This window comes from Corvus cornix, chromosome 1A, assembly GCF_000738735.6.
Source record: "Corvus cornix cornix isolate S_Up_H32 chromosome 1A, ASM73873v5, whole genome shotgun sequence".
Classification (NCBI taxonomy): Eukaryota; Metazoa; Chordata; class Aves; order Passeriformes; family Corvidae; genus Corvus; species Corvus cornix.
The window spans coordinates 25,984,148-26,011,454 of NC_047057.1; the positions used below are offsets into that span (position 1 = coordinate 25,984,148).

Genomic DNA, 27,307 nt, shown 5'->3' on the forward strand with positions numbered 1-27,307 from the left:
GGGAGTTTTGTCGGAAGAAACCCGTCCCAGAGCGGCGGGGCGCGGCCAGCGCGGTGCCTGCGGACAAGGGAGCGCCGGGAGCGCCGGGAGCGCCGGGCTGCGGGGCGCGCCCATGGAGCGGCCGCGCGGACTGCAGGTCCCGGCGCGCCGTGCGGCGGGGGCGGGCGCGCGCATGCCCGCCCGGCGCAGCCCCGGCACAGCGCGCGCCTCCCCCTGGGCCGGGCGGTGCGCGGCGAGCAGCGGGAACACCATGGAGGCCGCTCCGCAGCCCCGGCCCCGGCCCGGCGGGGCCGCCGCCGCCCCGGCGCCACCCCCGGAGCAGGAGCGGAAGCTGGAGCAGGAGAAGCTGTCGGGGGTGGTAAAGAGCGTCCACCGGCGGCTGCGCAAGAAGTACCGGGAAGGTAACGCGGGGGAGGGGGCCGCCCCGGCCGGGCCGCCCCGCTGCCCTCGCCGGAGGCGGATCGGGGTGTCCCCCGCGGGCGGGGGGCGGCGGGCCGGCCCGGCGCCCCCGGCCGCTGCCGAGGGGGTGTGTCGGGGGAGGGCGGCCGGGAGCAGCGCCGCGCTCGCTTCCTGCTCCTCCCCGGGAGATCGGGTTCGCCGCTGCCGTCGGCTGCCCGTAGCCCCGCCGAAGGCGCCCGATCGGGTCTGCGGGGTTGTGCCGCTTTCCTGGAGCTGTTGGCAGCGGAGCCCCCTTCCTGGCGGAGGAGGGAGCTTCCCGGTCGTATAGCAGTGTCTTCCAAACTGAGGATCGGCAACCGTGAGGACAGTAGATGATGAATGCCAAAAGAGATTGAATGGTGATCTGGAAAGGCACACGTCTTTGTGAATTATTTGTGCCTCTTGTCTTTCAGTCGTAGTGCAGTAGTTCAGGCAGGAGCACTGACTGAAGGGATTGGGGTAAAGCTGTTGTAAAACAAATTACTTGTAGTCTTCGAAAAATCTACTTGGTATTAATGCCCTTATGCAAGGTTTTTATGGGTGGTATTGGAATGCTTTAAAGCCTCCCTGAAATGCTAACACAGGTTACAGAAAATTAATCCATCCCTCCATTCAGTGAGCTCACTTCCAGAAGAACACACATAAAATGGGACCTCTTCCTCTTGTAGGCACAAGTTCTTGCCTCCCCTCTGTGTTTGCATATGACACTTCTATTAAAGAAACAAGGTCATATTGCCTTCTGGACTCCCAAAATCTCCCCTGGAGCCAGCTCATGGGATTTGGGCACAAATACCTACTTATCTAGATACTGATCAAAAGTCGCTGTTTATTTTGGCCTTGGTGAGGCAAAACTTAAGGGAGGATCTCCCTTCTTCATTCAAATGTTGGGAGAATGAACATAGTATACTTAAACATTCAAATCCTGGCAAAGGAGTCCAGCTTTTAGCACTACATGTTTCTGTGTTATTTCAGAATGCCAAGAGATTAAGACAGACAAGGACTGGCATTGTTAACTTTTTTTTTAAAGTGAGCAATCTCTGTAACAACTGATTTTTTTTTAGATGAGAGCCTAAATTAGGTGGAAGTTTTTGTGAGCCTACTTCTTAGCAAAAAGCAAGTTCATGCTCAAGGGTAAATTGTGTGTAGCTGGTTAAGTGAAAGAACCAACAACATTTTCATTTACTTCATGTGACCTGTAAATCATGAGTTAGTGAAAACTTTACACTGATTTTTCTGGTCACTCCGAATTAGCAACATGATATGTCATTTCACTGAGAGAGTTAAAACCAAACAATTCGTCACATCTATGCAACGAGAAGAGCTCCACCCATTACCTTCTCATCTGATAGTAGGTGGTCCTTACAGGTTACTAGTGCTTAGTAGCCAGTAGTACTTCATGTTAGGTTCTTTCAGCTTAAGAATTTTAGTTTTGGAGTCTTTCCTATCTACATCTACCTTTGCTTCTAAAGGCAGACTTGAGAATCTCCTTCTTAAATGCCTTTAATGTCATTCTGAAATTGTAATACTGGGACACGCTTGATCTCTGAAAGGTCTTTTCTTGGAATTTTTTTTTCTAATGCTTGTGACACTGTCTGGCAAGTATCTTACCCTGACAAAATTAAATGTGACAGTTTGTTGAATAGAAGTAAAAAAATCAATAAATCGTCTGTAATTTTGCTGTACAATTTGAATTACGACTTGAGTATGGAAAAGCAAAGAGGAAAAATCCCCTCATCCTTGCTTAGGTGTTTGTGGCTTTTCACACAGGGAAAGCCTCTTAACCCCACAATTCAGTGCACTCACTTCCATACAAAGCAGAAACATTATTCTGCAATCTTGTATTATCTTTTTTTTCTCTTTTCTTTTTGTACTCTTCCTCCTCTTACGCTTTACTAGAGTTCTATGAAGCTAGTTTCCATTTTGTCTAAATAAGCAAACAGTACTAGAATTGCTGTTGAGTGGACTTCAGTGCTTTGTCTGTAGAAGCTAAAGTAGAATCCCATATTGATTTTGTTGGGAGATTAAAAATCATGTTCAGTATCCTGAGAGCTATATGATTATTTTGCACAGGGTAGATAAGTCTAAGAAAGCTCTTGGTATTGTAATATGATCCTAAGTTACTGTCTTCTGTTAGAAGTGTTGAAAGGAAATAGATGCGTCCTTGAGACACTGAGATGTGTGTTGATAGCTTTTATTTGGATATGATTTTAATAAGGGGATTTCTTTGCCAATTCATTTGCCTTGCTGACATTATCAAGATTTGTGTTTTAATGGGCAGTTGTAACAGGCAAGCCAGTATATTATCTGAGTTGTTTATAACTGCACCATTGTTATAATTTCATTTCGTTTTCTGCAATTGTTCCCCTCTTTTTTAAAGATGAGCCAGTGAAAAAGTGACAGTGTGCTCCAAAATTGCAAGCTAACATGTTTTTGAAGAAGTTGCATACTTGTCAGAAGTGCAAGAGCAATATTTCTTAACTAGGGAAGCATTGCAGCAAATTTTTTGCAGTTACTAGGGAATTACTAGAATAAAGTTTAGAAGTTCAGTCAGCATCATGTCATGTAAAGGGTTTGATTTAGATTTTTTTTTTTCCTAGTGAAAAACTGTAATTCTGGAAATTGGTCAAAGCTGAACTTTGGCTTATTTTTTAATTTCTGCACTTTATGCTTGTGAGTATGGTGCATGGATTTTATATGTAGTTCTGTACTGTGTCTCATGTCATGTCATGTCATGGCCCCATGCCATTCATGACCATCATTTACCTTCTTTTAAATTATGCAGCTGAAATACGTTTAAGTTTGCACTGAAGTGCATTTTTTTGTTCAACAATTTTAGGTTTTTTGCTGTGTGACTAGTAGTTATCTTTTCTATTGTTTGTGTATTACTAGTACGACTTATAGTGGGAATATTTAAATTTTCTTCTCCTTTTTTATTTCCTTTTTTCCTTCTGTGTTTCCTTCTCTTCCACTTCCCTTCTCTTACCATCTCTGTTGTCAATAAGAATAAAGGGGAGCATGTAATCATAAACGCCATGGCAGATTTGGTATTTTGAAATTGTAGGCTGCTTTTTTTTTTTACTGTGGGTCCTACAGTAGTATTCTATGTGATATTTTGAAATTATTTAATGAAGTTTAGCATATGAGTGTAGGTTTTAAATCAGTGATTGGTCCTTGTCCACACTGAGAGAATGTCTGAGCTAAATCAACTATTCATTAAGAAGTTGTTTCAGGCTACTTTTAGGCAGTGGTTGAGAAAGACAGTACCTATATAGTGGTTCCTAAAAATAGACATAATTCCTGAGGTTACCCTATAAACTTTCTCATCATGAAGAAAACTTTAAGTGAGAATTACTCTGAGATTGTAACATGTTCACTTAGGGGTGTCTCTCATTAGTGTAAAGCTCATGGAGTTTTTTAGTTTTACTCCTGCTTCCTGTTCAGATGGATTAGTTTAATGTTAATTATTTTACACACCACAGTAAAATCCAAAAGCTGAAATTGCTCTCAAGTAGTGAGTTATTCACTAATGAGAAATTTCAGGGTGGTTCTCGATGTTTGACACAAGCACTTGGAAAGTACAGAAATTACAGTTTTTCATGATGTTTGAATTTCTGTTACTACATGGAGATGGGGGAAAAACAATGCTTGATTTAGTCACTTGCTGTTGGTTCTGTTGCTTGGTACCACAGGTGACCCCAAATTTTACAGAGCTTTCCTCTATGCATCTTTTGGGCACTTGCAGCCATGGGCTGGAGCGTGTTGTATGGCTTGTATATATGCATGAATGTTTCATATACTGCATGTAGGCTGATGTGTGCCAAGCCTGACAGACAGACTTGTAAAAGCAGATTTAGTGGTTCCTAAGGAACTCCGCGAGATCTACTGAACATCTGCTATGTGATGTATGTTTGTTTCTTTCTAACTGCTTGTAGTAACCAAATAAGTTTAATTTTTACTGGGATAAAAATCCCTTCCCCTGATACAGGGGCTGTATTTTCTTTCGGTTTTTCTTTCAGTTTTTCTTTCAGTTTTTCTTTCAGTTGTTTATTACCTTTGTAGTCATGCAGAGCTGTATTTATCAAGTAAACATTTTCTCTGTAGCATGACCCTCAGTTATAGATGGTTTTGTATATAGTCTGAAAGACGATTTACAAGACTCTACTTTTCTCTCAAAATCCTGTAATGAGTACAAGTGGAAAAAGTTGCTGAGGTATCTGTAAAGGTATTTTATGAAATGTTTTCCTGTATGTTCACTAAAACAGTTAATTTCTCCTAATATATGCCTGCTAATGCTGTTGAGGCTTAGAGAATCACACTGAATTGGGTTTTGTCCTGTTACTAGTTACCATATCACAGAAGCTAACAGTGGCAGTTTGATTCCTTTAAAGAAAGATTTGTTGAAACTTCTAAGAAATTGAGAACAACTTTTTTAAAGGTTTTTCAGAAAATTAGGAGAAATTTACAGGACCCTGCCTGATGATAATAAGTAAATCAAGTAGGTAAGTGGTTTAGACGTTTAGACAGAAGGGTTGTTTTGAACTCAGTTCCTTCATGGTCTCTTCGTATCATGTTTTTCATGAAAAACCGTGAGAGAGCTTAAGTTCTTCCTGATGTGAAACAGGAAACATTTTGAAATGGTGTCATTTTTCACAGGACAGGAAAAACTTTGTCATTGAACTCTACACGATAAGTTAACAGTTGTGACTCCTTCTTATTAAATGTAACTGGTTTACAGTAGAAATAAACCTAAGTTTTCAAGATATTAATTTGTGTTTTACCACTTGCATTAATTACTTGGAAGAGGAAGACATTTTATAATACTCACTGCTGAATTTTCAAGAAAAAAACTAAATTTTATTAAATTAAAATGAAAATTGATGCTAGTTTATTACATGAGGTTTAAGGTAGCATTGCCCTTACAGTTTGCACACCACAGTTTTGCAACAAGGCTTTCATTAGAAATCGCCTAAGATTTTGCATTTGGGGAATTTAATTACTGCTATCATTTATTTAACCCATAAATTTGAAAACACGCTGGTTACAGCATGGGCTTGCACTCACTGGACAAACAGGTGTACGTCACCTTCCCTGTTCCTTTGTTGCCCCGGCAGGGACAATGGTGTTCCCATTACAGGGTCAGCATAATAAAATCTGTACCTATGCATCAGCTGCTTCTAAGCTTTGCTCCTGCATTTTCAAAAATTACCAAAATTAGTAGTTTCCATTAACACACTCATCTCTGTGTTGGTTGTGTTAAGGTGCAGCACGTAGTCCATCCCAGAAAGTCGGGTTTGGGAAAGAGGAGGGGAGTGAAGTTTCCAGTAGAGTAGATCCAACACCTGGGGGCAGTAATTGCTTAAACTATCACATACATGCTGTTTGTGTGACAGCCATCAGAGATTTATAGCAGATGATCAGAGACACAAATCTTCAGAGGGATCTAAGCTGACCCCCAGTAGATACTGAAATATCAGTGAATTGGGCCCTCACAGTCTGTTTCATATTAACAGATGGATAGGAAACTTACCTAAGGTCAGATGTAGAATCCACATTTGGTCAAATGAATCCTTTCTATGTAAGTTGAAGGGAGGAACATTGATACTGAGATAGAGAAAATTAGATTCTTGCACTTGATTTTTTAAAAAATATTTTATTCTGAAATAGTTCAGGTAATTCTTAAATGTGAAGCAAATACAAGTCAGACATGAGAAGGAAAATACTAACTGATTGCTTGAACTTTGTCCAAGTTGAAGTTCATGTTCTGTATATAGACATGTAAAATTGGAAAACAGAGAAGCCAAAAATACCTAATGTCTTTTGCAAGGAATGCTGAATATGCTTTTAGTAAGACAGATGTTCAGTAAGTTTATCTTGTATACAATGAAAATGACGAGTATCATAATATTTGCTGATACTCCTCATGTAATTAATTTTTCTTATCATTGCCACAGCATCCATACATTAGTAGTACTGCTAAATTTCAACTGACACAGTAAATGAGGAAATTTTGGCAGATACTTGTAGGAATTTGATTCCAGCTTTGGCCTAGTGAACAGTGTAGGACTGCTTTCCTCATTTACTGTTTAGCGTGTTAGAGAAGCTAGTTTACTGTTTCCAGCAAGTGAGAAGTGATCTTAAGAGACTCAAAATGAGACGGATTGCTTTCATTCTGCAGTGCATTGCCATCAACAAACAAAAGAAACCTCAAGAATCTTGCTAGGCACTGCTATGGCCAGCAGCCAGTCATCTGAAGTTACCCAGCATTGCCATGGACACTCGTTAGTTGTGGGAATAGGTTTCCTTTTTACCATGAGCAATATTTATTAATTTTTATTGAGGTAGTGTTGGTATTAGTAGCTATTGTGCAAATATTAACATGTCAGTTTTGCTTTTGTCTTTTGTTGTTCGTCAATATATTGAGGTTATTTTCTCTTCTACCAGAGGTATCAAAGTTCTGGTAGAGGAGAAAATAGGAAGGCGATGTGTTGTTAAATGAAAGTATTGAAAAGGGAGTGGATTGAATTTGGTTTATTACATTACTAAGTTATATCAGTATGTAGATAACCAAGACTATTTTTTTATCATTATTATTTTTTATTTCCTTTTTTTGGAGGAAGTTGTTGCTTAAGACCTGCACTGCATGTGCCTGAAGACTTAAACGCGCAGTGTCAGTGTCAGTTAACTTTTGCTATGCAAGGTCGTGGTTGGTGATGGATGAAGTATTTTGTACTTAGTTTTGAGATTGTCAGAGATGACTGCACTGTTTTTCCAAAGAGTACCAATGAAGTTATGGAAAATAGTAATTACAAATCTCTTCTTGTGGGTGCAGATAGTACTTTTGTAACTCTCCGTGACAACTATTGTGTTGCTTGATAAAACAGAATTATTCAAATCAGTTGTTTTAGGTTTCATCCCATTCTGAAATGAAAAATACTGCCTTTAGCAGAACTGAGCTCTATTTCTTTTATATTACAGAAGGTTGTGTTTTCTTGAAATACCAGCTGACATGATTTGTTCAGAAGTTGAAGAAAAATTGCATACTTAATTTTTTTGTTTATTTTATAAGCATACCTTAAATAATAGTTGAATTTAACACTCTACAAATAAATGTCTTTTTAATTTTTTTTTTAATGGGATGGAAGAAAGCTAGATGGTTTTTTTCTTAATAATAGACTTCATGGAGAGAAGAATTATGGTGTAGGTTTGTCCCACCAAGAATGGCAAACCTGGTCTTTTCAGGCTGTTCTGGGAACCTCTGGTAAGAACTTGTAAATAAATGTGGAACAAGGGGAGTTCTAGCTAATTTTGTATGATTCTTCTCTATTACAAATGTTTTCAGTTGTTGAAACTTACAGCTAACATTTGGTCTCTATTGCTGTTATCCACAATCAAAATTATCTTGTAATTAGGATCATTTAAAAATAACTTGTACATGCCTGACCTGTTCTCTCTGTGACAGTACTCAGCAACTGCTGATTACTCTGTGGTTGAGTTCAGGGTTATGACTTGGCTATTCTGTGGGCAGTATTAATGTGGGTGGAAATTATTTAGAGAGATTCATCTGTTCTAGGTAAGTAGTATTGGATTTTTGTTACTGTAAAGTCTGTGTTACGAAGAACAAGTTGGTCAGATATTTGTTCACTGACAGAATTATAGGAAGCAGTGGGCTTTGGCCTTTTTTGTTTTTAAAGGAATAGTTAATTTTCTAGGTGAAGAGTATTTATTTTATTTATTTTCTAGATAATTCTGAATAAAGTAGAACAAACATTAAATAACTTTAAAGTAGCATGAATATAGTGGTTTGAGAGGTGTGGGAAACTCCTGTTTTGAGCTAGTTTTGCCAGTCACACTTTTCAGCTGGACAGTGGCATAACTGGCTCCTTGATGGAGATCTCAGGCCTATGAAGATCTCTGAATGTTCAGCACTCAAAAGAGGTTGTAAATTGTATAAAAGGTAATCTGTAAGCGCAGAGTAGGAGTGTTTAGTGCCTTCAACTTTATGTTATGGTATGGGCATGAGTATGTGAGATTAAAAGTTTAATACACAAAATCAAATATTAACTTTAGGATGTGATCAAAGATTAAAGACTTTTTTTTTTGTATTCTATTAGATTAGCCTGCTACAAATTACTGTTTAATTTACAATGTTACTGATTGCTTAACAGAAGACTTTATGTATCTTATTTCTCTAGTAACTACTAGTTCTGTCGTGAAACCTTCCTGCATATTTTACTGCCTTTTTGGTTACATAAGCAAAAATTTATTGATTCATAAATAAATGTTTAGTACAGAGTTAATGCCATATTTGCACCTGGATTATAATGTGTTGCTTGAAAAATTAGTACACAATGGATTATAATGTATTGATTAAAAAAAAATACATAACTTTTCTGTGTTCTGGATATCTGATGTTTGAAATTGAATGCTACAAGACTTACTGTAGTCACTATCTCAAAATCTCAACAGATAGGAAGGACTGTTTGCATTTTCAACTCAGTATTGGAGCATGATTCTGGATTTAAAGTTCCTATATCTAGTGTGCCTGTTTGTGTCTTCTCAAAGCTCACTGTGTTAAAGTATGGGGGAGCAAAAACCACAACAAAGCAATTCACTTCCATGCTATTTGCTCAAAGGAAATTAGACCCCAGACACTTTGAAAGTGCCAGTGCCTTAACATGACCCATTATCTGCAGTTGTTTGGAGCTTGTGTTCATGAAAGGGTAGAGAAATGGGCATCATATCAAAATCAGTATTGACAGTGGGTCAACAGCAGATGCTTAGACAAGAATAAATGAAAAATGCTGCTGGAGTATCACTTGTGTGCTTGCTTACCATTATGTCTTTCAGTGATTTTGTGGTCTAGGAGCTCCTAAGTTAGATATCTCATCTTTGAATATGGAGTTTGTCATGGATTTTCTTCCCACAGTTTGCCCAGCTGCACAAACTTCATGAACTTTAAGCTTAGTTACACATTTTATGAGGAAATAACTTTTTTTTTTTCTTTTAAGATGCTTTTTCTGAATGCCTCATTTTCTTGAAACAGCCAGAAGTTGTTCCACATTTACCTTCCGTCAGTTGTGATCTTGTGGAAGTTTGTCCTCTCCTTGTTTCATCTGCTTTCTTCCATCCTCTATTTCAGTGTTCCTCATACAAAAGCAGGGCTGTATCTGTCTCATGTAGACAATTTCTGTATCTCTGTATTGGTAAATGAAAATAAACCAGAAGTGCTCACAGAATTGACTTAATATAGGATGTGTGACAGAACTACTTTGTGACGAATTTTTCACTTTTATTCTGCATCTCTCTCTTCATGGTCTATATAATTCAATTTTATTTTCTTGTCAGCTCAGAGCCAAGAAGCTGTTGCTGTTATAGGCAGCTCTGTTGTAACCCAAAGTTCATGTCCCAGCATGCTGGTAGTCAGCTCTGGGTCTGTTGCTGTATATTTCAATTTAAGATCCCTTATCTGTGGATGCTTTTAACCCTCATCTGACTTCCAGGGAGAGGTGCAAATCTATGCCTTGTTCAGAAGGAAATCAGAGCAACTGCTATGAGAGCAGTATTCAGTGTTAGAAGGCATCACTACTTTTCTGTTACTAAGGGTAGGCTAGTTAAGAACATCTGGTCTTTGCATATTTCTTCTTTCCCATCTGTCTTATTTCTTAAGTTTTAAGGAAAAGGGGTATTTGGAAATAGAATAATTGCTTCAGGATAGACCAGATGAAGTAGTGAAATAAAAGAACAGTAATGAACTTCGGATTTTGTATTTGTGGTATTTTCCTTCAATAAGTGTTCATTCATTTACTTTTCACCTTTCTAATTGGCCATGTATTCAAACAAATCTTTAGCAATTGCAAGTGTTCAAAGCATTACACAGTTGTCTGGAGCGTGCAGTAAGATTCAGAGTATTGTGTCAGAGAAACTATGACACTTTATCTAAGTTGCACGAGAATTAATTTGCTATTGAGAATCACTTCAAACTTTGCTAGTGCTTTCTGGCTTGGTGCTGTATAGGTTCTGCACTTTGATACAAGAAATACAGATTGATAGGAGTTGTGTTTGTGTACCCCCTGTGCTGGTAGGCCACTGTTGATGCCATTTTCTGCTCTCTTTTGTCAGTGGGTTATGTTATGTTCTGCATGTTGGTTTCTACAGAAGGCTCTCCTGAAAGCTCTGGAAAAGTGCCCCACAGGTTTTAGCAGGAACCTCTCTGGGGACTTGCCTGAAACTTGGATGTTTTCTCTGCCATGGTGGTCAGCTGATGACCTTGCTGGTACCACTTCTTATAAAGCACACCTCTCTGAACTTGGATCATTTGGAAAATAATGAGGGATGCCATTCAGTATTATACCCTTTTTTTTGTCCAGTGTAACTTTCTCATATATGCTTGTTGAATAGCAAGTAGAATACATGATTTCTTGCACAGCTTCCTCATTTTGATAACATTAAATTGTGGCCACTCCCTTCCCTTCCATCTCAACTGCCATCTCACACAAGGGAGTATAAACACCTAATTTTACACATGACTCACTTTGATGATTGTACAAGTGTACTAGATGCTTATTTCTGAAAATTGCTATGACATCCCTAAACCAAACCTAAGTAGGGAGTAACCTGGATGGTTGATTTAAATCTTTTAAGTATACTTCTATACTTGTCCATCAGGGCCAGTCTTTCTGTAAGCGGAGGATAAATGAGGTGAGGATTGTTGCTGCTTTGCACAGGAGGGAAAAAATAAAAAGGTTGTCACTGGAAAAAAATCCTTGATTTACTGCTAATTAAGACAAAGTACATGAAAGAAATTGCTGTAAGTGTGTTAGAAACAGAAATCTCTTTCTAGTCTGAGGACAGGTCATACTGTAAGCTACTTTCAGGCTTTTAACAGACATTAATTGTTAGCTTATGGCTGATACACTTTTAAAGTATTTCCTTCTAATACAAAGATGCTACAAGATGGAACCATGCTGTGATAAGTGTGTTGTTTGTCCGAGTTGAAGCTTAAAATATAGCTGTGTTCTTGAAAACTTTTTTTAGCTGTATTAGCTTGTAAGTTCAAAATTGGTACCTATTTTTTATTCTGCAGATTGACATATATTCTAAATGTGTGCACGCATTTGTGATTAAGAAACACAAAAGAAATTAATGAACATCGTATCAGGAAAGCATCTTTCTTAGGCAGAAATATTCTTTCAGTAAGGTACACCAAGGGTTTGCATGCTGTATAGGAATTGGGGCTAGCCATGACTAGCATTTATCTTGTTTTTGTTTAGCAGTACATTATGTAAAGCAGGCTAGGAGAAGTGGATACTTAGGAGCAAATAAGGAAAATAATTACGTTTACTTACTTTGAAGTGCCAGAACTTAAACCTGCAAGACTTCTTTTCAGCAAGGTGAGGAGCAGGGAAATAAATCTGTCCCTAGAGATCAACAGAGGTGTTTGTCTGAGATTTCCTTATCATAGTTGGTTGATTCTTCAGTACTATCCCCTAGAAGCTAATTTACTGAGATTGGCTAGATTAGACAGCAGTCAGTGAGGGTTTGAATTCCTTTTTCTTTTCCCATGTACCCAAGGAAACCTATATTCTGGGTTAAACTTTCATGGCTTTTTCATGCAATGTCATCCACAGTATTTGCCATGGATGTGAACACTAGTAGAAACCTTTAAATCTTTCATTTCTGAAATGTTTGTCATGTTAATGTTCATGCACAGAAACCTGAAAGCAAATCTTCCCAGGGATTTTAATTTCACAGAACAAACTGAACAAAATCTGTATACTGATATTTCTCGTTTCTCAAGTACCTGATAGCCCCTTTCTGCTTCAAAACTTGGATTTCTGTGTTTATGACTAGAGAAAGGGGAACTTGTTTTTGTTATGTGCATGTAAAGTAATCTCTTGGTGCATTATGTAACTTTTTAACTGGATGGGGATTTTGCCATGGAGATAATGAGAGACTTTGTATCTGATGTGCAATTTTTTTGTTTTGTTATGTTTTGTTTTGTTTAGTGGGAGACTTTGATAAGATCTGGCGTGAGCACTGTGAGGATGAGGAAACTCTGTGTGAATATGCTGTGGCAATGAAAAACCTTGCAGATAATCACTGGGCAAAAACTTGTGAAGGGGAAGGCCGAATTGAATGGTGTTGCAGGTAAATAATGTATTTGAAACACGCAATTGCATGCTTCTACTTGCAATTATTTATAATACAAAGCTTAAGTGTTTTTTACTTTTTGCCACATTTAACATTTGTCCTATAGCATGTTAATAATTTATTGCTTTCTTAAAGAAGTACCTTCTTAGTGTTCCAGCTTACTAAGGAAATAGCTTATGAAGTGTTTTTTTATTAGGTGATCGTTTTTTGAAGTATTTTCAACAAACAATTTTTTTTTTCCTCAAATACTGAAGCTGTTTGCAAATAAACCTATGAAGTAATTTTCCATGGTTTTGAACCTAAGCTGAGTAAATGCAGTGAGTGTAACTCAAGTTTAATTTTCAGGGGTTTCGTTTGATTTGTACATATAATAGTGTTTGATCTCTAAATGCAAATCTCTGGTACTTAATTCTTAATCTCCTGTGACAGGCTTTAACCACTGTGAAACTTGTTTTAAATGTATTGAAAACTCTAAAATTCCTATTAGTCATAAACATCTAGTTTTTCTTGGGCTATCTGAACTGTAAAGTCATGAAATGAGGAGCTAAACTATTTGAATCCTTGAGGAAAATAAATACTAAAAAGAGGAGAAATGTTGGTCATTCAATTCCTGGACATAGTTGGCATCCAAGACATACTATAGAATTTGTACAGCAGAATAAAACAAAATGCTGTTGAGATTTAAATGGGAAGAGAGTGTATCAATGGTCTTGCCATTGAGAAGCAAATGACTTCAGAAAACCAAAAAGTGATCTTGTGTGCCAGTTTGTAGGTCCTGCAGGTGAGTGTTTCGAAGTGCTGACAAAAGACAGCAAAGAACAGTAGATGTGGTATTGTTAAATTTAAATTCTCTTGAGCCCATAAAACCAAAAAGAGAAGAGGAAATTGACTGTGAAGCAGTTGATCTTGGTGGCAGCTTGAGCTATTCTGTGGCTTCTGGAAATGGAGCAAGTAATAACAAGCTGGGGTTTTTTCCCTAGCATAAACTCTTAAATATTTGAAAGCCATTCCTTTACTTACCAATGTTTTATCCTTTAGCTCAGAAAAAATCCATCATATTTAAGTGTTTCTTTATAGACGCCTTTCTGGACATGCTTTGTGTGTCTTTGTCGCAATTACATGAGCAGTGACTCAGTTATAGAGAACTAAGCCCAAAAATGGACAGAGCATTTCAATGGCTTTGTCAGGGATAAATAAAATAAAGAGATTTTATTGAGGTTGCAATGGACTCTCATTTATGCTGTTGACCTTGTTTGCTGGGGGATTGGTATTTTGTTGGTTTTGGGTTTTGTTGTTTGTAGTTTTTTGTTGGTTTTGTTTGTTTGTATGCTTTGTTTTGTTTTTTGATAATTGGCATGGCACTGACTTCCGCTAACTTGTGATCCCCAGGCGCCTATTTCTGTGTTACAAGCTTCCTGAGTTGATAGTTATTTACTTGTATTTGTGCTATTCATTACTTCTGCAGAAATGCTGGTATTTGTATTTCTCTTCTCTACATTACGCTCCATTGAATCATACTGAATTCTAATAATGCAATTTCTTGCAGTGTCTTCCTCCCACCCTACCCTGGCATCATTCTCAGATCACTTATAAGGAACTGAAACTGACTGTTCTTCAGTTCAGGCTATCTGTGAAAAAAATAGTTGTACTGGACCCAGAGCAGATTCCATAGAACATTGCTTGATATTTTCTTACATTTTGATTGTCAGCTACTATGTGAAACGTTTTCAATAGAGCTGTGTGTTCTTACTTTAGTTTCAGCTGAGAGTAATCCCTTAGTTTGTGGAAAGTTTGTCTGTTACCCTGTAGGACAGGATAATGTTTCTTGTGGACAGGGAGGACGGTTGATAACTTGTGTTTTGAAGGTGTTGGACTCCCACTTGGTTTCTGTTATAGATCATTTACAAAGTAAACATTGAAATAAATGTCCAGTTTGAGCTTTGCAGCCTGAGCTCATATTAGGAAGAGAATCAACCCACTAAGAGACACTAAAATTAAAATGCTCTGTCTTGGTATAAAGCTTCAGATAAAGCACATAGCTTTTCAGTTTGCAAAGTCAAGGGATCATGAGTTTTTATATTAGTAGAAAAAGAGAGGGTACTTTTCACTTCGTGTGTCTCAGATTATACCGAGGCCTGGATTGCTAAATACCAGAGCATACCAGATTGACTCTGTGTTCTGCTACTTTTTGTTCCTTTTCACAGAGCCCAGAGGTGTGCCAGACAGGTGGCAGATTCCATTGTTGTTACTCCTCCTTGTGCCTGGGTGCAGAACTGCATGCAAGAGAACTTGCATGAAACTTAAGTGAAAGCTTTTGCTCAATGTTTATTACTACGTTACCATGACAGCAGGAAGGTAGCTGTTTCACATCAGATGGATTTTGTGAGTGGAATGCTGAAAATAGTTTGGAACCACCAGTATATCCCTCCTGAAGAAAGGAGAGACTGAGTTTTGTTTTAATTTGAAGGAGATCTTTTCAGAGATCTGAAACTGAGAAGTGTTTTTTCCATTAGTTAAAAGGGAAAAAAAAGTACAAAAGACTTTGTGGGTTTTTGTTCTTTCCTTTGTTTTCTTTGTATTCTCTTAGGATCTGATAAAATAAATCAGATAGTATAGAATGACCACTAGAGAAGCTATGTGTACTTCTCAGGATCAAGAATAACAATTCTGCTTTTCTTTCAACAGTCTTTCTAGCTATTTAGTTGAAGACACTGGAAAAATTCTGATGTTAATTCTTAAACCAGATGACATAAAACTTACTGGTTTACTTCTTCATTAGCATTGATTTAAAGAGCATGTATCCAGACTATAGAAGCCACGAAAGATGGAAAGCAGTACATGATAGACTGTGCTAGTCGCCATATGCTGAGTTGTATAGGGCCAATTTTGTTTATTGTTCAGGGCAACATTATACAACCGTTAACTGGGGAGTGGGATGGGTGAAGAGGGATTAAAACGTTATCTGCTTTCAAATCCAGGTTAATGATCCCCTGAGTGGTGGTGTAAAAAGCCTGGGCAACACTCAACTGTTCCTTCCTTCCTTCCTTCCTTTATATATAGAAAATTTTATGCAAGTAGCAAGTGGTATTTGGAAATTAACACTTCTGTTTCTCTTTCATTTATATTACAACACAAAACTTAAAAAAAACAGGGTAAGATGGTGTTTACCCTGAATAATTTTTGTAACTCTTTAATTTTTGCTGGCATAGATAGACTGGTGAACCTTTGTATGGACAATGAATGCCAGCCTGTTCTGGTTCTAGTTGGAACAGAATAAGCCAGACCAGCAGGTTTGCTTCTTTCTGTTGCTTCTGCCTCAGTGTTGACTTGTGTTGACTTGACTGGTTTTTTTAAAGAGCAAAAATTAAATCTGCTCTTCTAATTATCATGAAAAAACACTATCTAGACCTGCATTTTTTAAAAAAAGTCATCTGACTGTTTAATGAGCAAAGAAATACAGTTCTGATTAAATTAATGAAAGGTGAGTACAGAACTGTTTGGAAAAATTTGCAGAGAATAAATGTAAGAAGCTTATCTTAAAAATGTGATTTACTGGGTAGGATTCTGTCAAAGTTTGTCCCTGTATCCATAACTAACCAATACCTTTATTAGCAGTCTGCTAGAGTAAAGTGTATTTATTAAATTTGGAAATGAGACCAAAGAGAGAGAAATTGTCACTCTGAGAGCAGAATTAAAGTTAATACAGTTATAAACTATACTAAACTGTTGTAGTCGCTAGATTTAGCTTAGCAGGCTGCAGCTTTCCCGAGAGCTCAGCAGGGATGCTTAGGGCAGTGTGACCACGGTTGCAATCCCGTAGTTCATTTCGGACAGCCCCGCAGTCTTGCTCCAGCAGCTAGCAGCGCTACAACCAGTGATGGCAAAGGAGGCAGAGAAGGGTTTCCCGTGAGGGTTTGAGATGACTTTAATCACATCTTGTCCCGGCGACCCTCAGAGGCAGAGCCCTCCTGATCTGGGCGCGGAGATCTTTTCTCAGGGGCGGTACATGGGCAGGGTTGGGGTACAGGAACCAATAGGGAGGGCCAGGGCTAAGGGCAGGGGAGAGTGGGAGGGGGAACATGGGATCAGAAAAGCAGTGGGTAGACAGACCACCACACTAAACATTATCAACTATATTAAATACCAGCTGTACAAATAAAGGCCTGGGAATAATCGATTGTGTCAGTTTTTCAAAAAAACATTTGGATTCTGAAGCAGGCCATAAACTGAATATGAAGTGGTCATGGGATGCTTTTGCAGTAGAGGCAAATATCATACTTGATTGTGTTAATGAGATTGTCCAGAAGATATGTGATGTACTACTCTGACTTTATTTAGCATTGCTCTTAGCCAAAATATCACCTTGGCCACTGCAGTTAAAAAATAACAAACAGCAGCTCAACTCCAAGAAAGATAAAGAAATTATCAAAAATCTTTTGTTTTTTTCCACAAAAGCCTTGGTGTTCTTTTCTAGAAACTGGAGCTGTCTAGTCAAAAGAAGAGAAGGCTAAGTAATGTATTAGAGGATCTTTGAGAATAGCAGATCTCTGCTAGAGCTGGAAAGCTGATCCTGTTGAATTGGAAGATTGAATGAATGAGTGTTTGCAAGTCCCTTCAACACCATTTTGCAGGTTTTTTTGATGAATGCAATTAGTTGAGCAATTCACTGCAAGGAGGATGGAATTGAGGGAGGTGGCAGAAACAGCAGGAGTGTAACCATTTAAAATGGGAAAAGACAATGTTCAATGTCCACATTTATATGACAGTCTTAATTTTTGCTGTTAAACACACTGTTTGCCAATGATACTAAATTGTGAGGAGCTGTTAACTCCCCTGAAGGCAGACAGGCTCTCCAGAGAGACCTCAACAAATTAGAGGGCTGGGCAATCACCAACTGTATGAATTTTAATAAAGACAGGTGCCAGATTCTGCACCTGGGATGGGGCAACCCTGGATGCACGGACAGACTGGGGAATGTGATACTGGAAAGCAGCGCCGCAGAAAGGGACCTGGGGGTCCTGGCCAGTGGCAAGTTGAACCTGAGTCAGCAGTGCCCTGGCAGCCAGGAGGGCCAGGCTTGTCCTGGGGTGCATCAGGCACAGCATTGCCAGCCGAGCAAGGGAGGGGATTGTCCTGCTCTGCTCTGCACTGGGGCAGCCTCACCTCGAGTGCTGGGGGCAGTTTTGGGCACCACAATGTAAGAAAGATATAAAGCTATGAGAGAGCATCCAAAGGAGGGTCACAAGGAAGGTGAAGGGACTTGAAGGGGAACTGTATGGGGAGTGGCTGAGGGCACTTGGTCTGTTCAGCCTGGAGAACAGGAGACTGAGGGGAAACCTCATTGCCGTTACAACTTCCTCATGAGGGGAAGAGGAAGGGAAGACACTGATCTCTGCTCTGTGGTGACCAGTGAATGTGGTGACCCAAGGGAATGGCCTGAAGTTGTGTCAGGGGAGATTTAGGCTGGATATTAGAAAAAGGTTCTTCACCCACAGGGTATTTGAGCACTGGAACCAGCTCCCCAGGGAAGTGGTCACAACACCAAGCCTGACAGGGTTCAAGAAGTGTTTGAACCATACTTCTGTGCACATGGTGTGATTCTTGGGGCTGTTCTCTGCAGGGCTAGGAGTTGGATTTCAGTGACCCTGATGGATCCCTTCCAACTCAGGATATTTCTATGATTCTATGACTGCTTTGTTTTGACAAGAGCATATTTGTTTGTAGAACACTAGAGCTAATTAGACCAATGATCATATGATAACTGCTGACTATTTTCAAGTTCTTTGAATCCTCTGGCAATAAAAGATATCACCTCCAGAAACTGGCTTGGGGTGGACACAGCACAAGAGAAACATATGATTACAGATCTAGTTGCGTTTCTCAGAAGAAAAATGTCTCAAACCCCTAGAACTGAGACCAAATATCAAAAACAAAGTGGAAAAATGTATTATATACAAGTTTCTCAACTTGAAGTTTAAAAAAATACGATTATGCTGATAAAAAATTATGATACTTTACATTGATAAACCTGGTGTTCTCACCAATGCTGAACACTGTTTCCTTAATCTGAAGCTGGGTGCCCATGACAATAATGAAATATTTTTAATCCAAAGGAAACTTGACTGCTCTTCTAGGTGTGATTAATGTGTACAAGGGCAATTGAGACTTCTCCCTCCCTTCACTTTGGACGTTGGGAGGTGGATGGGTTAAACCTGTAGAAGCATTTGCAATTTTATTTTTTTTCAGGCTAGCAGCTCTGAGATTGGACATTTATAAACTTGTTCCTCAGTGTGAGATAGGAGGGGAGATAGTTTTGCAGACAGAAACCATGATGAGAAGTCCAGGCATTGTTCAGCTCTGAAGGGAAGTTTGTTATTCTCTGTACCCTCACTGAAAGCCATCTTCAGTATTAGGTTTTGGTTAGTAAATATTCTAAGGAACATGACTCAAGACTCAAGCTCACCTTTTCCTCATTATAAAGCAGAAGGAAAGAGTCAGGCAGTAAAACTGGGTGCTTGAAATCCTCATTGATTACAGCTATCAGAGACTGCTTTTTGCCATGATAAAAGTTGACCACACCAGCTTTAATTTAGTTGTTCATTATTACTTGAGGAGAAGGATTCATTAACGATTCTGTTATGGCTTTTACATTTCATATAGTGTTTCTTGAAACTGCCTCCCTTATTTTTTTTCATTTTATATTCTATTGAAACTCGTGGACTTAGTCACTCTTTTTGAAAACAAAGCTTCTCTTTTATTGCTGGAGAGTATTAACAAAATCATATGTATTCATATTAGCTTTTTCTGAGACTTCCTTTATGTGTCCAACCCAAATGGCAGACAGAACAGGGGAGTCAACTGAACAGGTTGCTTACCGTTTGAGATTTGAAGTATGGAAATAAGTTTCACTGAGGAAAAACAAAGATTTGATTTTTTGGTTTCCTTTTTAAAGCAAAGACATGAACTACAGACTTCACCCAGAAACCTAACCTGTCTCTCATCTAAGAAACTGAAACAATTTAGACCTGAATATTTATTTCACAGTTCATGTGAACTGTAGCAAGTGTCAGCTCAGATAGCATTTACATTGCACAATTCTTTGCAAGCATGTTAATTGTAGAGCTATATTGTGTCATCAGAGACTGAATGTTTAATTGTCAGTTAAGAATGGAGCTATGTCAGTTTTTAGAATTATAAAATAGATTCCTTAATTTTTGCTTTGTAGATAATTGAGATGCTCTGTTCCTTACTTGAGACAATTGTTAAATGTAGAGTCTTATAAAACTGCATACTCAAAACCAGAGTGATCAATGGTGGCTTTTAATGGCTGTGAAATTAAACATCCTGACTACATCAGCAAGTTGCCATGGGGTGAATCACAGAGTGCATTATCTCTGCTAACTGCTAATGCAGTGAGTCCCTCCATGCTCGCTGTTACCCCACAGGAGGTGTGAGGGTCACTTCTACAGGGGGAGTACATAGACAACTCCTCTGACAGCTAAGGAGCCAAAAGGGCAACATGTAGTAATTAGGCCAGAACGACTGTGATGTCAGAAAAGCGTAAAGGGGAGATGACCCTCAGTGGCTATGAAGTGCAGTATGATCTGAGATTTTTTTCTTTGGGTTGGATGGATTTGGCTGGGGGTTTTTGGTACCTTGTGGTACTGCACCAATATGTAGAGCCTGGGATCTGAATGTGAAGAATTGTATCCATTCTTGGGCCTTCCTGTGGCACTGGCCAGTTGTCTGCCAGGGGAGATGCAGAAATGGGAGATGCTTCTCCTTGTGGTTGACTTTGATAGTGTCTTATGTGCATATGATGAAGGTCTGTTATGAAGAATATAGAATTACGAGAACTCAGTTGACATGATAGGGGTAGAAGGTTGGAAAAAATATGCATTTCCATCACTACCAAGAATGAGGAAGAAATGGCTTCTCAGTGACAAGAGGAATTCGCACGTTACAAGTAGGTGGTTCTCCTGTGCTTGTTAAGTGTTAAGGTGGGTAACATACCAGCTTCTAGGGAGTGAAAAGGTTGATAACATGAATAGTTGAGAAAAAAAAGACCACATTCTTCCAACGATGTGAATTCTCTCGTGTCTTACGTGTCAGTGCAACACTACTTAAACTGCCATTGATTCTGGATGTTTTAAGAGATGTAATGAGAATAAAAGACAGAATAAAAATAAAGAGACTGCAGGGTGCTAACAAAGTGGTGTGGTAGCTGATAAACTGACAAAAAAGATTTTTCTTTCCAAGTTTCATTTCTTTGACTAATTGATACACAGAACTAAATAGTTCTTAATTTATCACGTTTATAAATAAATAATACAATGTGTAAAACCACTTTATTTAGCATACCAGCAGTAATTCAAGTGGTTTTTTCTCAGGTTCTCTTTTGTTTATTGATCTTTTTTAAATCTCTTTCCTGCTAATTTAAGTGACTGGCTCCTTATACTTAATTAATTTTAGAATTGTTGTCTTTCCATACATACAATCTCTAATAGATGGAGTTGCTATGATTTTGCAGCCTGTATGTCTGGTAGTATTGCAGCCTGGACTGGAGCATCTCTCTTTTGAGGAAAGGCTGAGGGAGCTGGGCCTGTTCAATCTCAAGAAGAGACAACTGAGAGGGTACCTCATCAATGCCTATCAGTATCTGAAGGGAGGGTGTCAAGAGGATGGAGCCAGGCACTGATTGGTCATGCCAGCTGGTCGGACAAAAGGCAACAGGCAGAAACTGATGCACAGGAAGTTCCACCTGAAAATGAAGAACTTCTTTACTGTGCAGGTGATTGAGCACTGGAACAGATTGCACAGAGAGGTGGAGTCTTCCTCACTGAAAATATTCCAGAACCCTCTGGATGCAATCCTGTGCCATGTGCTCTGGGATGACCCTGTTTGAACAGGGAGGTTGGACCAGATGACCCACTGGGGTCCTTTCTAACATGACCCATTCTGTGATTGCACATTTCTGATTCAAGGTGCTTCTTTCCTACCTATCTTGGGGTAAAGGGACTTCTATCGGTACTTCTATCTGTTTGTGTATGTTTCCATCTAAGAAACTCAATGCCACTCCATTGACTTTTTCTCATTGTCCTTCACATCTTATATGATGAAGAGATTGAGTATATTTGATGCCTAAAATATCACCAAACCTTAGATAAGCCCTGTGTATTCCAGGTGTCCTTGTTACTATTTATGATTTAAATGCAACATTATACTAGCATGTCCATTCTTAAATCTGATGGGAAGTGTCATTATCTTGATTCTGCTTTGTATAAGGTATTATTTAACTACACTTGAATTTATGTTTTCTGGAATGTTTCTGACAAACCTCTGCAGTTTTATTAGAGGAAAATGGAGTGAATTTCAAGAAAGCATCATAAAAATGGGTTGTTAGGAAAACATTATTCTAACAAGTAGTATTTCTGTTAAAATTTCCGTGCAAATACTTGGCTGGCACATTTAATTAAAAAAACTGAATTGTGTAGGGCGTGTCCGGCTTTTTAATTTCACAGCAACAATTTTTTTCCAGTTCTAGTTATATTTTGTGGGTGAAATTCAGTTATTCTCGAACATAGTGCTTCTCATACACTAATGCTGACTACTGGTTGAAGTACACAAAAGCTATATAACTTTTTTGGTGACATTAATTTCTTTAAACTGGCTAATATTTTTGTTCAAGTATGATTAGATTATTTCATTCTGGTTTCTCTAAGGAAAATAAGTAAATATGGGGAAAAACTGAAACCTAAAATAAGTCTTTCACAGTAATACATCTACTATATGTTACTTAAAACAAAATAGACCCAGGCAAACTCAATTAAAATTAAAAACTGGTGGATGTAAGTTTGCGCATAAATCTGGATTATGTTTCTTTTCCCTCGGTTTATGTGCCAGCAAGACACACATTTCAAAACCTTGTATTTACAGGGAGCTACTTGATAACTCTTTGCGCTATAGTGGAGAACTGAGCTGAAGTTTACCTTCTGGCAATATTCTGACTAGACTTCTGCTGTCTTACTTTAAAAGTCTATCCAGATAAAAGTATTTTGAATCTGGTTACTCAGCTGTGACTTACGGCATAATTTGGGGGGGAAAAAAACCCCAACAACCCACCACTCAACTTTAAGTGTGTTGCTGGGTGTATCACATCTTTTTTAAAGCTGATTTACCAAAGCTGAAATAAAATCCAGATTTGTTTAAAAGCTGACTGCACTTGTATCTCTTAAACCTCTGGTATGTGTCTTAGCTATAGTAATAACTAACAAGAGCATTCAGTTTTCCTGGGGAATGTTTCTTTTTGTCTTTTCAGTGTATGCCGAGAATATTTTCAGAATGGTGGAAAAAGAAAAGCACTTGAGAAAGATGAAAAAAGAGCACTTCTTACTTCTAAGACCACTCCAGCTTTAAATGTTCCTCAGACTCCCAAGATTGAAGATCCTTTGCCTAACTTTGGCTTGACAAATCATGAAACTATGACAGAAGAGTAAGTTTGACTTGGTTTTCAGACTTTTTTTTTCTCCCTTTTTTGAGTGTTAAAACTTACCCCAACACATTTTTCCCCATATCATGTTAGATCAGTCTGATGTATTTTTGATAGTTAAGAAGGGGCATTTTCATGTGAATATATACATTCCAAGAGCTGTTTATGTTGTAGTATATTTTGTTGAATGCCAAAAAAAAAATTGCTTGAGAATGACAACTTAGTCATCTTCATTTAAGTGCTAGAGCAATTTCACTTTAATATGTCATTGGTGTGCAAAGCAATTTATATTAAACCTTGAGGTGAAATAAGGGAGATGTTAATTAAGTTAGAATCTAATGGCTGTTCAGCACTGTTGAAAAGTCAATTGCTTATGTAAGTACTAAGTGCCAAATGTAAATATCAGAGTACTTAAAACTTTCTCTTCATAAATAATTGCAGAGAAACTCTTGATTCCAATTACACACTTCAAAAGCAATTTGGAATTACAACCCTTAACTTTTAATGCGCTAGCTTTCTGATGACTGGCTTTGCAGAACTTGTAGTATCCTTGAGGTATTTTCCAAATGACAGTTTTAATTTTCTTTGTGACCTTCACTCATGTAAGAATTTTATTTTTGGCATCCAGGGCTAACTTTATTATTTCTGAAGTCCCACCCTCCATTTTTTTTTTCCTAAATAACATGGGTCATGCTTGTGGCTATTCCATGTGTGATGGAAAAAAATTGGTATTTTGCAAGTGCAGTGAAATAATGAATGCGTAAGCATAGAATCTGTTAAAAATACACTTGTGATTTGTTTCATATTCTTTATGGACTAGTTCTTAGAACTTCCTGCAATAGTGTTTTTTCTGTTGTGTAAAGAGATTTTTTTTCCTCATCATTGTAGCATGTCTGATGTGATCAGCACTTACTTGAAGCTAGATGTAGTATCGGTTAGGGAGAGAATGACATGTTACTAATCCTATTAGTAGGTGTGTCTGTGCTTAGGAGCCACTATCTTTTGTGTCTCTCATGTTTGTTTAAATCAATAGGTTTGATAATCATACAAGCTTTAAAACTGGCTACCAGTGGGAGGCATTGTCAGGATAAAGCATTAGCTCTCTCTGTCTTCCTACTTTCTGCAGTTTATATTGGCTGTTGCAGAGCTAATTTCACCTGCCTGCTTGCTACCAGTTGTTTGTAGCCTTCTCTTTTGGTCTGACTAATGTGTACAGAAAGGAGCTAATAGAGAATTTTTATAAATTATTTTAAAAGTATTTGTTAATACAGTGAGTGCTGATGATTTTTATTTTCATTCTCAAAACTTTAAAAATATACACACCTCTAAAAACATACCTGGTGAAGGCAAGTTTTATAATATTTACCTGAGTGAGCTACTAATGATCGTAAGGTTATTAGTAGCTGTACAGACCTTCAACAAGAAGGCATAACTGGTCTAAGTTGCCCAGAGAAATCAAAATTCTGTTTCTTTCTTGCTGCCTTTTAGAAGAAATTACAGAGTTTATCAGAAAGAAAATGGATTGTGTATTACACAAAGCAGAGATCTCTCCTGAAATGCTTTTTTATCATGTCTACACTGATCTAGTAGTGAAGTCTCAAATTTGGTACAAGGGTTATGAGGGAATCTCCACACAGTGTTTAAAGACAGTCACTCCATTCTGGTCATGTAACACTACAAATAAGAGTTGTGGGTTTGTCTATCAGTAAGACTAAGCCTGTGACTTTTTGTTTTATCCTGGTAGGTGTAAAGACAGTAATTCTGTTCATCCCATACATAATCCTCTCTCAAGTATTATTAAAAATGGTAGGAGCTCTTTCTGAACTTACCTTACAAGCCATTGTAGAGAGACTGTACTTTGCTTGGTAAGGAGCAAAGCTAGCTTGGTAATAAAAAGTTCTACAGGTAGTAAAAAAGATGCTGGGAGATGTGAAGAGAAGTAGGCATTCCATCAGCTCTTAAAGGGGATGGTGAGAAATATAGGAACCAGAAGTGCAAAGTTTACTGCAGGTCTGAATGTCAGCAACTTTGATGAACCCAGTTCAAGTAGGTCATGTTGCTCACCTCTTTGCCAGAATAAAGTTGAGTCTCTCAAAAACAATTAATGTGAGCAGTCCTTTTCTTTGCTTTCATCTATATGAAAAGTAAGCCTTTCCACTTGTCCATGTTACTTTGTTCCATCCCAGAATGAGTTCTCTACATGTAAAGAAACATTACAACTGCACCTGCTGTGAAGCTGGACATCAAAGTGACTCAGTTATTTGAGATAAAAGTGGCTGTTATATGCTGTTTAACAGCTCCTCCCTTCAATAAATCAGTCCCCCACCTTTGCTTTCTCTGTTTGAGTATTGTTTCTCTTCTTTTTGTGTCAAATTAAACAGTCTTGCTTTTTATCCTTAGTGGTAAAAATCACAACCATTTTGGTATGGATTCTTTCAGATAGTGATTTGAACTATCATTCTTTCTTTCATATGTATCTCAGACAGCTACATCTTCCTGTTGGGTGTATTTATGTGTGGATGTTATGAAAGGTTTGAGGCCTAGCAGTGTTACCCCTCAGAACCAGGTTTATGTATTTGTTCTTCTCTTCTGGCAGCAGCATAAGGCTCATGAATTATTTCCCCTCCCATGCTTGATAAATAATACAGTAATTTAAAACTGTAAAAAAGGCAATCAGCACTTGAAGTGATTAATTTCAGAGATAAGTGACTTTTCTTATGGCCAAGCAACTGTTCTATTTTTATCTACTTCCAAGAGAAAATGTCACTTAGCTGTACAGCACCTAGTTGAATGCATTGATGCATTTTTAAGGGGGCTAATAGTCAAGAGCTGGAGTCCATTTAATCAAGTTAGAGTCATAGAACTGTTTGGATTGGATGGGACCTTCAGGATCATCTAGTTCCAGCCACCCTGCTGTGGGCAGTGACAACTTCTTAAATAAACAATTGTGGGATGTATTTAAAATGCACTCATTTTCCAGACTATGTCCACTTCTTTTACAGTTTCTTACAATTTACCTACTCACATTTTGTTTTTTCTACCTGCACACGAATGCATTTAAGAACTGTGGATGCAAGATGTGCTTGGAGATTACTTACAGTGGCAAAGTAGTTCCCATACTGTTAATGTTGCCTTGACTGAAAATCATTAGGAGACATGGAGCTGAAGGTGATTAACAAGGAATTCAACGAGAGTACATTTCTAACAGAGTCACTGGCTCCATGATTGTCGTGCAGATTACAGTTACAGTCTCACTGAGGAATCTGACCTAAGAGTTACGGTGCTGAAAAGTAGGTATCTGAACTAGTGATCTTCAGAGCACAGAAATCAGTGGTCCCTGCTCTCTGTGTATGTTGGTAACAGTATCTAAGTGCTTCTGAAGAGCTTCAAAATTTTTTCAAGCACCTAACTAGTATCCTATTCCTGCTGATAACTGACAGCCTGAGAATTGCTACTGAATCATTGCGTCTGTATTCCAAGAGGCAGCAAAACCTGACAAGCAACAGGAAGTCGAGACACAAGTGAGCATCTGAATCTGCTACTTTTATGGTTTCAAAGTATATTTGCATTGAACATAGTCAACGAGACTCCTTGGATGTGACACACCTATCAGAGTGAATTTGCCCTGGATCAGATGTCTTAGTTTTGTTGTCTATTAGTGTAGATGAGAATTTCTGGGTTCTGATTAGTTCAGAATACAGAGTTGTAGCTTTCCACAAGCTACTACAGCTCCAAAGCTGTAGTAGTGTGAAGCAGTGTCCCCTTTAAGCAGTCAAAAATAACACTGCAGCAAAGAAGGCACGTTTTGTAAATAGGAAGACGGAATACGTTGTAGTGATTTTTTTCTCACTGTACCATAGGTGAAGTGGCTGTCCTGGAAATTAGAGGCTTCTGGGATTTGCTGCTTAATTTTAATCTGTACAAGTATTTCATTGAACACTTTAAAGGGAACATCTCTAGATTTCTAGAGGCTCTCTCTTTTTTATGGGAAGTTTTCTCTGCACTGTAGAGTCCTCTCTCCTCTTGTAATGCTTCCTGTGTCCCATGTGTCCATTGATTTGTTGTTACCATATTTGACTCATATAGAATGCAAGCAATACATATAGGCATGCATTTTTGTGTTTGAATGAGGAAGAATCTGCCATTAGTGTCTCCATTTGCTAGACAAGGGGATACAATGGTATGAGAAGCCTCATATTGCTCTTATGTGGGAAAAGACACTACTTGACT

The 27,307-nt window shown here is 38.4% G+C and overlaps 1 protein-coding gene across 1 annotated transcript in view; it reads left to right on the forward strand.

The window, feature by feature from the left end:
* Window positions 1-206: 206 nt before the first annotated feature.
* BMT2 (base methyltransferase of 25S rRNA 2 homolog) overlaps window positions 207-27,307 on the forward strand; it is a 36,265-nt gene continuing 9,164 nt past the window's right edge. The window contains exons 1-3 of the mRNA XM_039571567.1: window positions 207-401; window positions 12,444-12,585; window positions 22,907-23,080. Coding sequence (XP_039427501.1) covers window positions 251-401; window positions 12,444-12,585; window positions 22,907-23,080 — 467 coding nt within the window. The 5' untranslated portion in view covers window positions 207-250. The remainder of the gene's footprint in view (window positions 402-12,443; window positions 12,586-22,906; window positions 23,081-27,307) is intronic.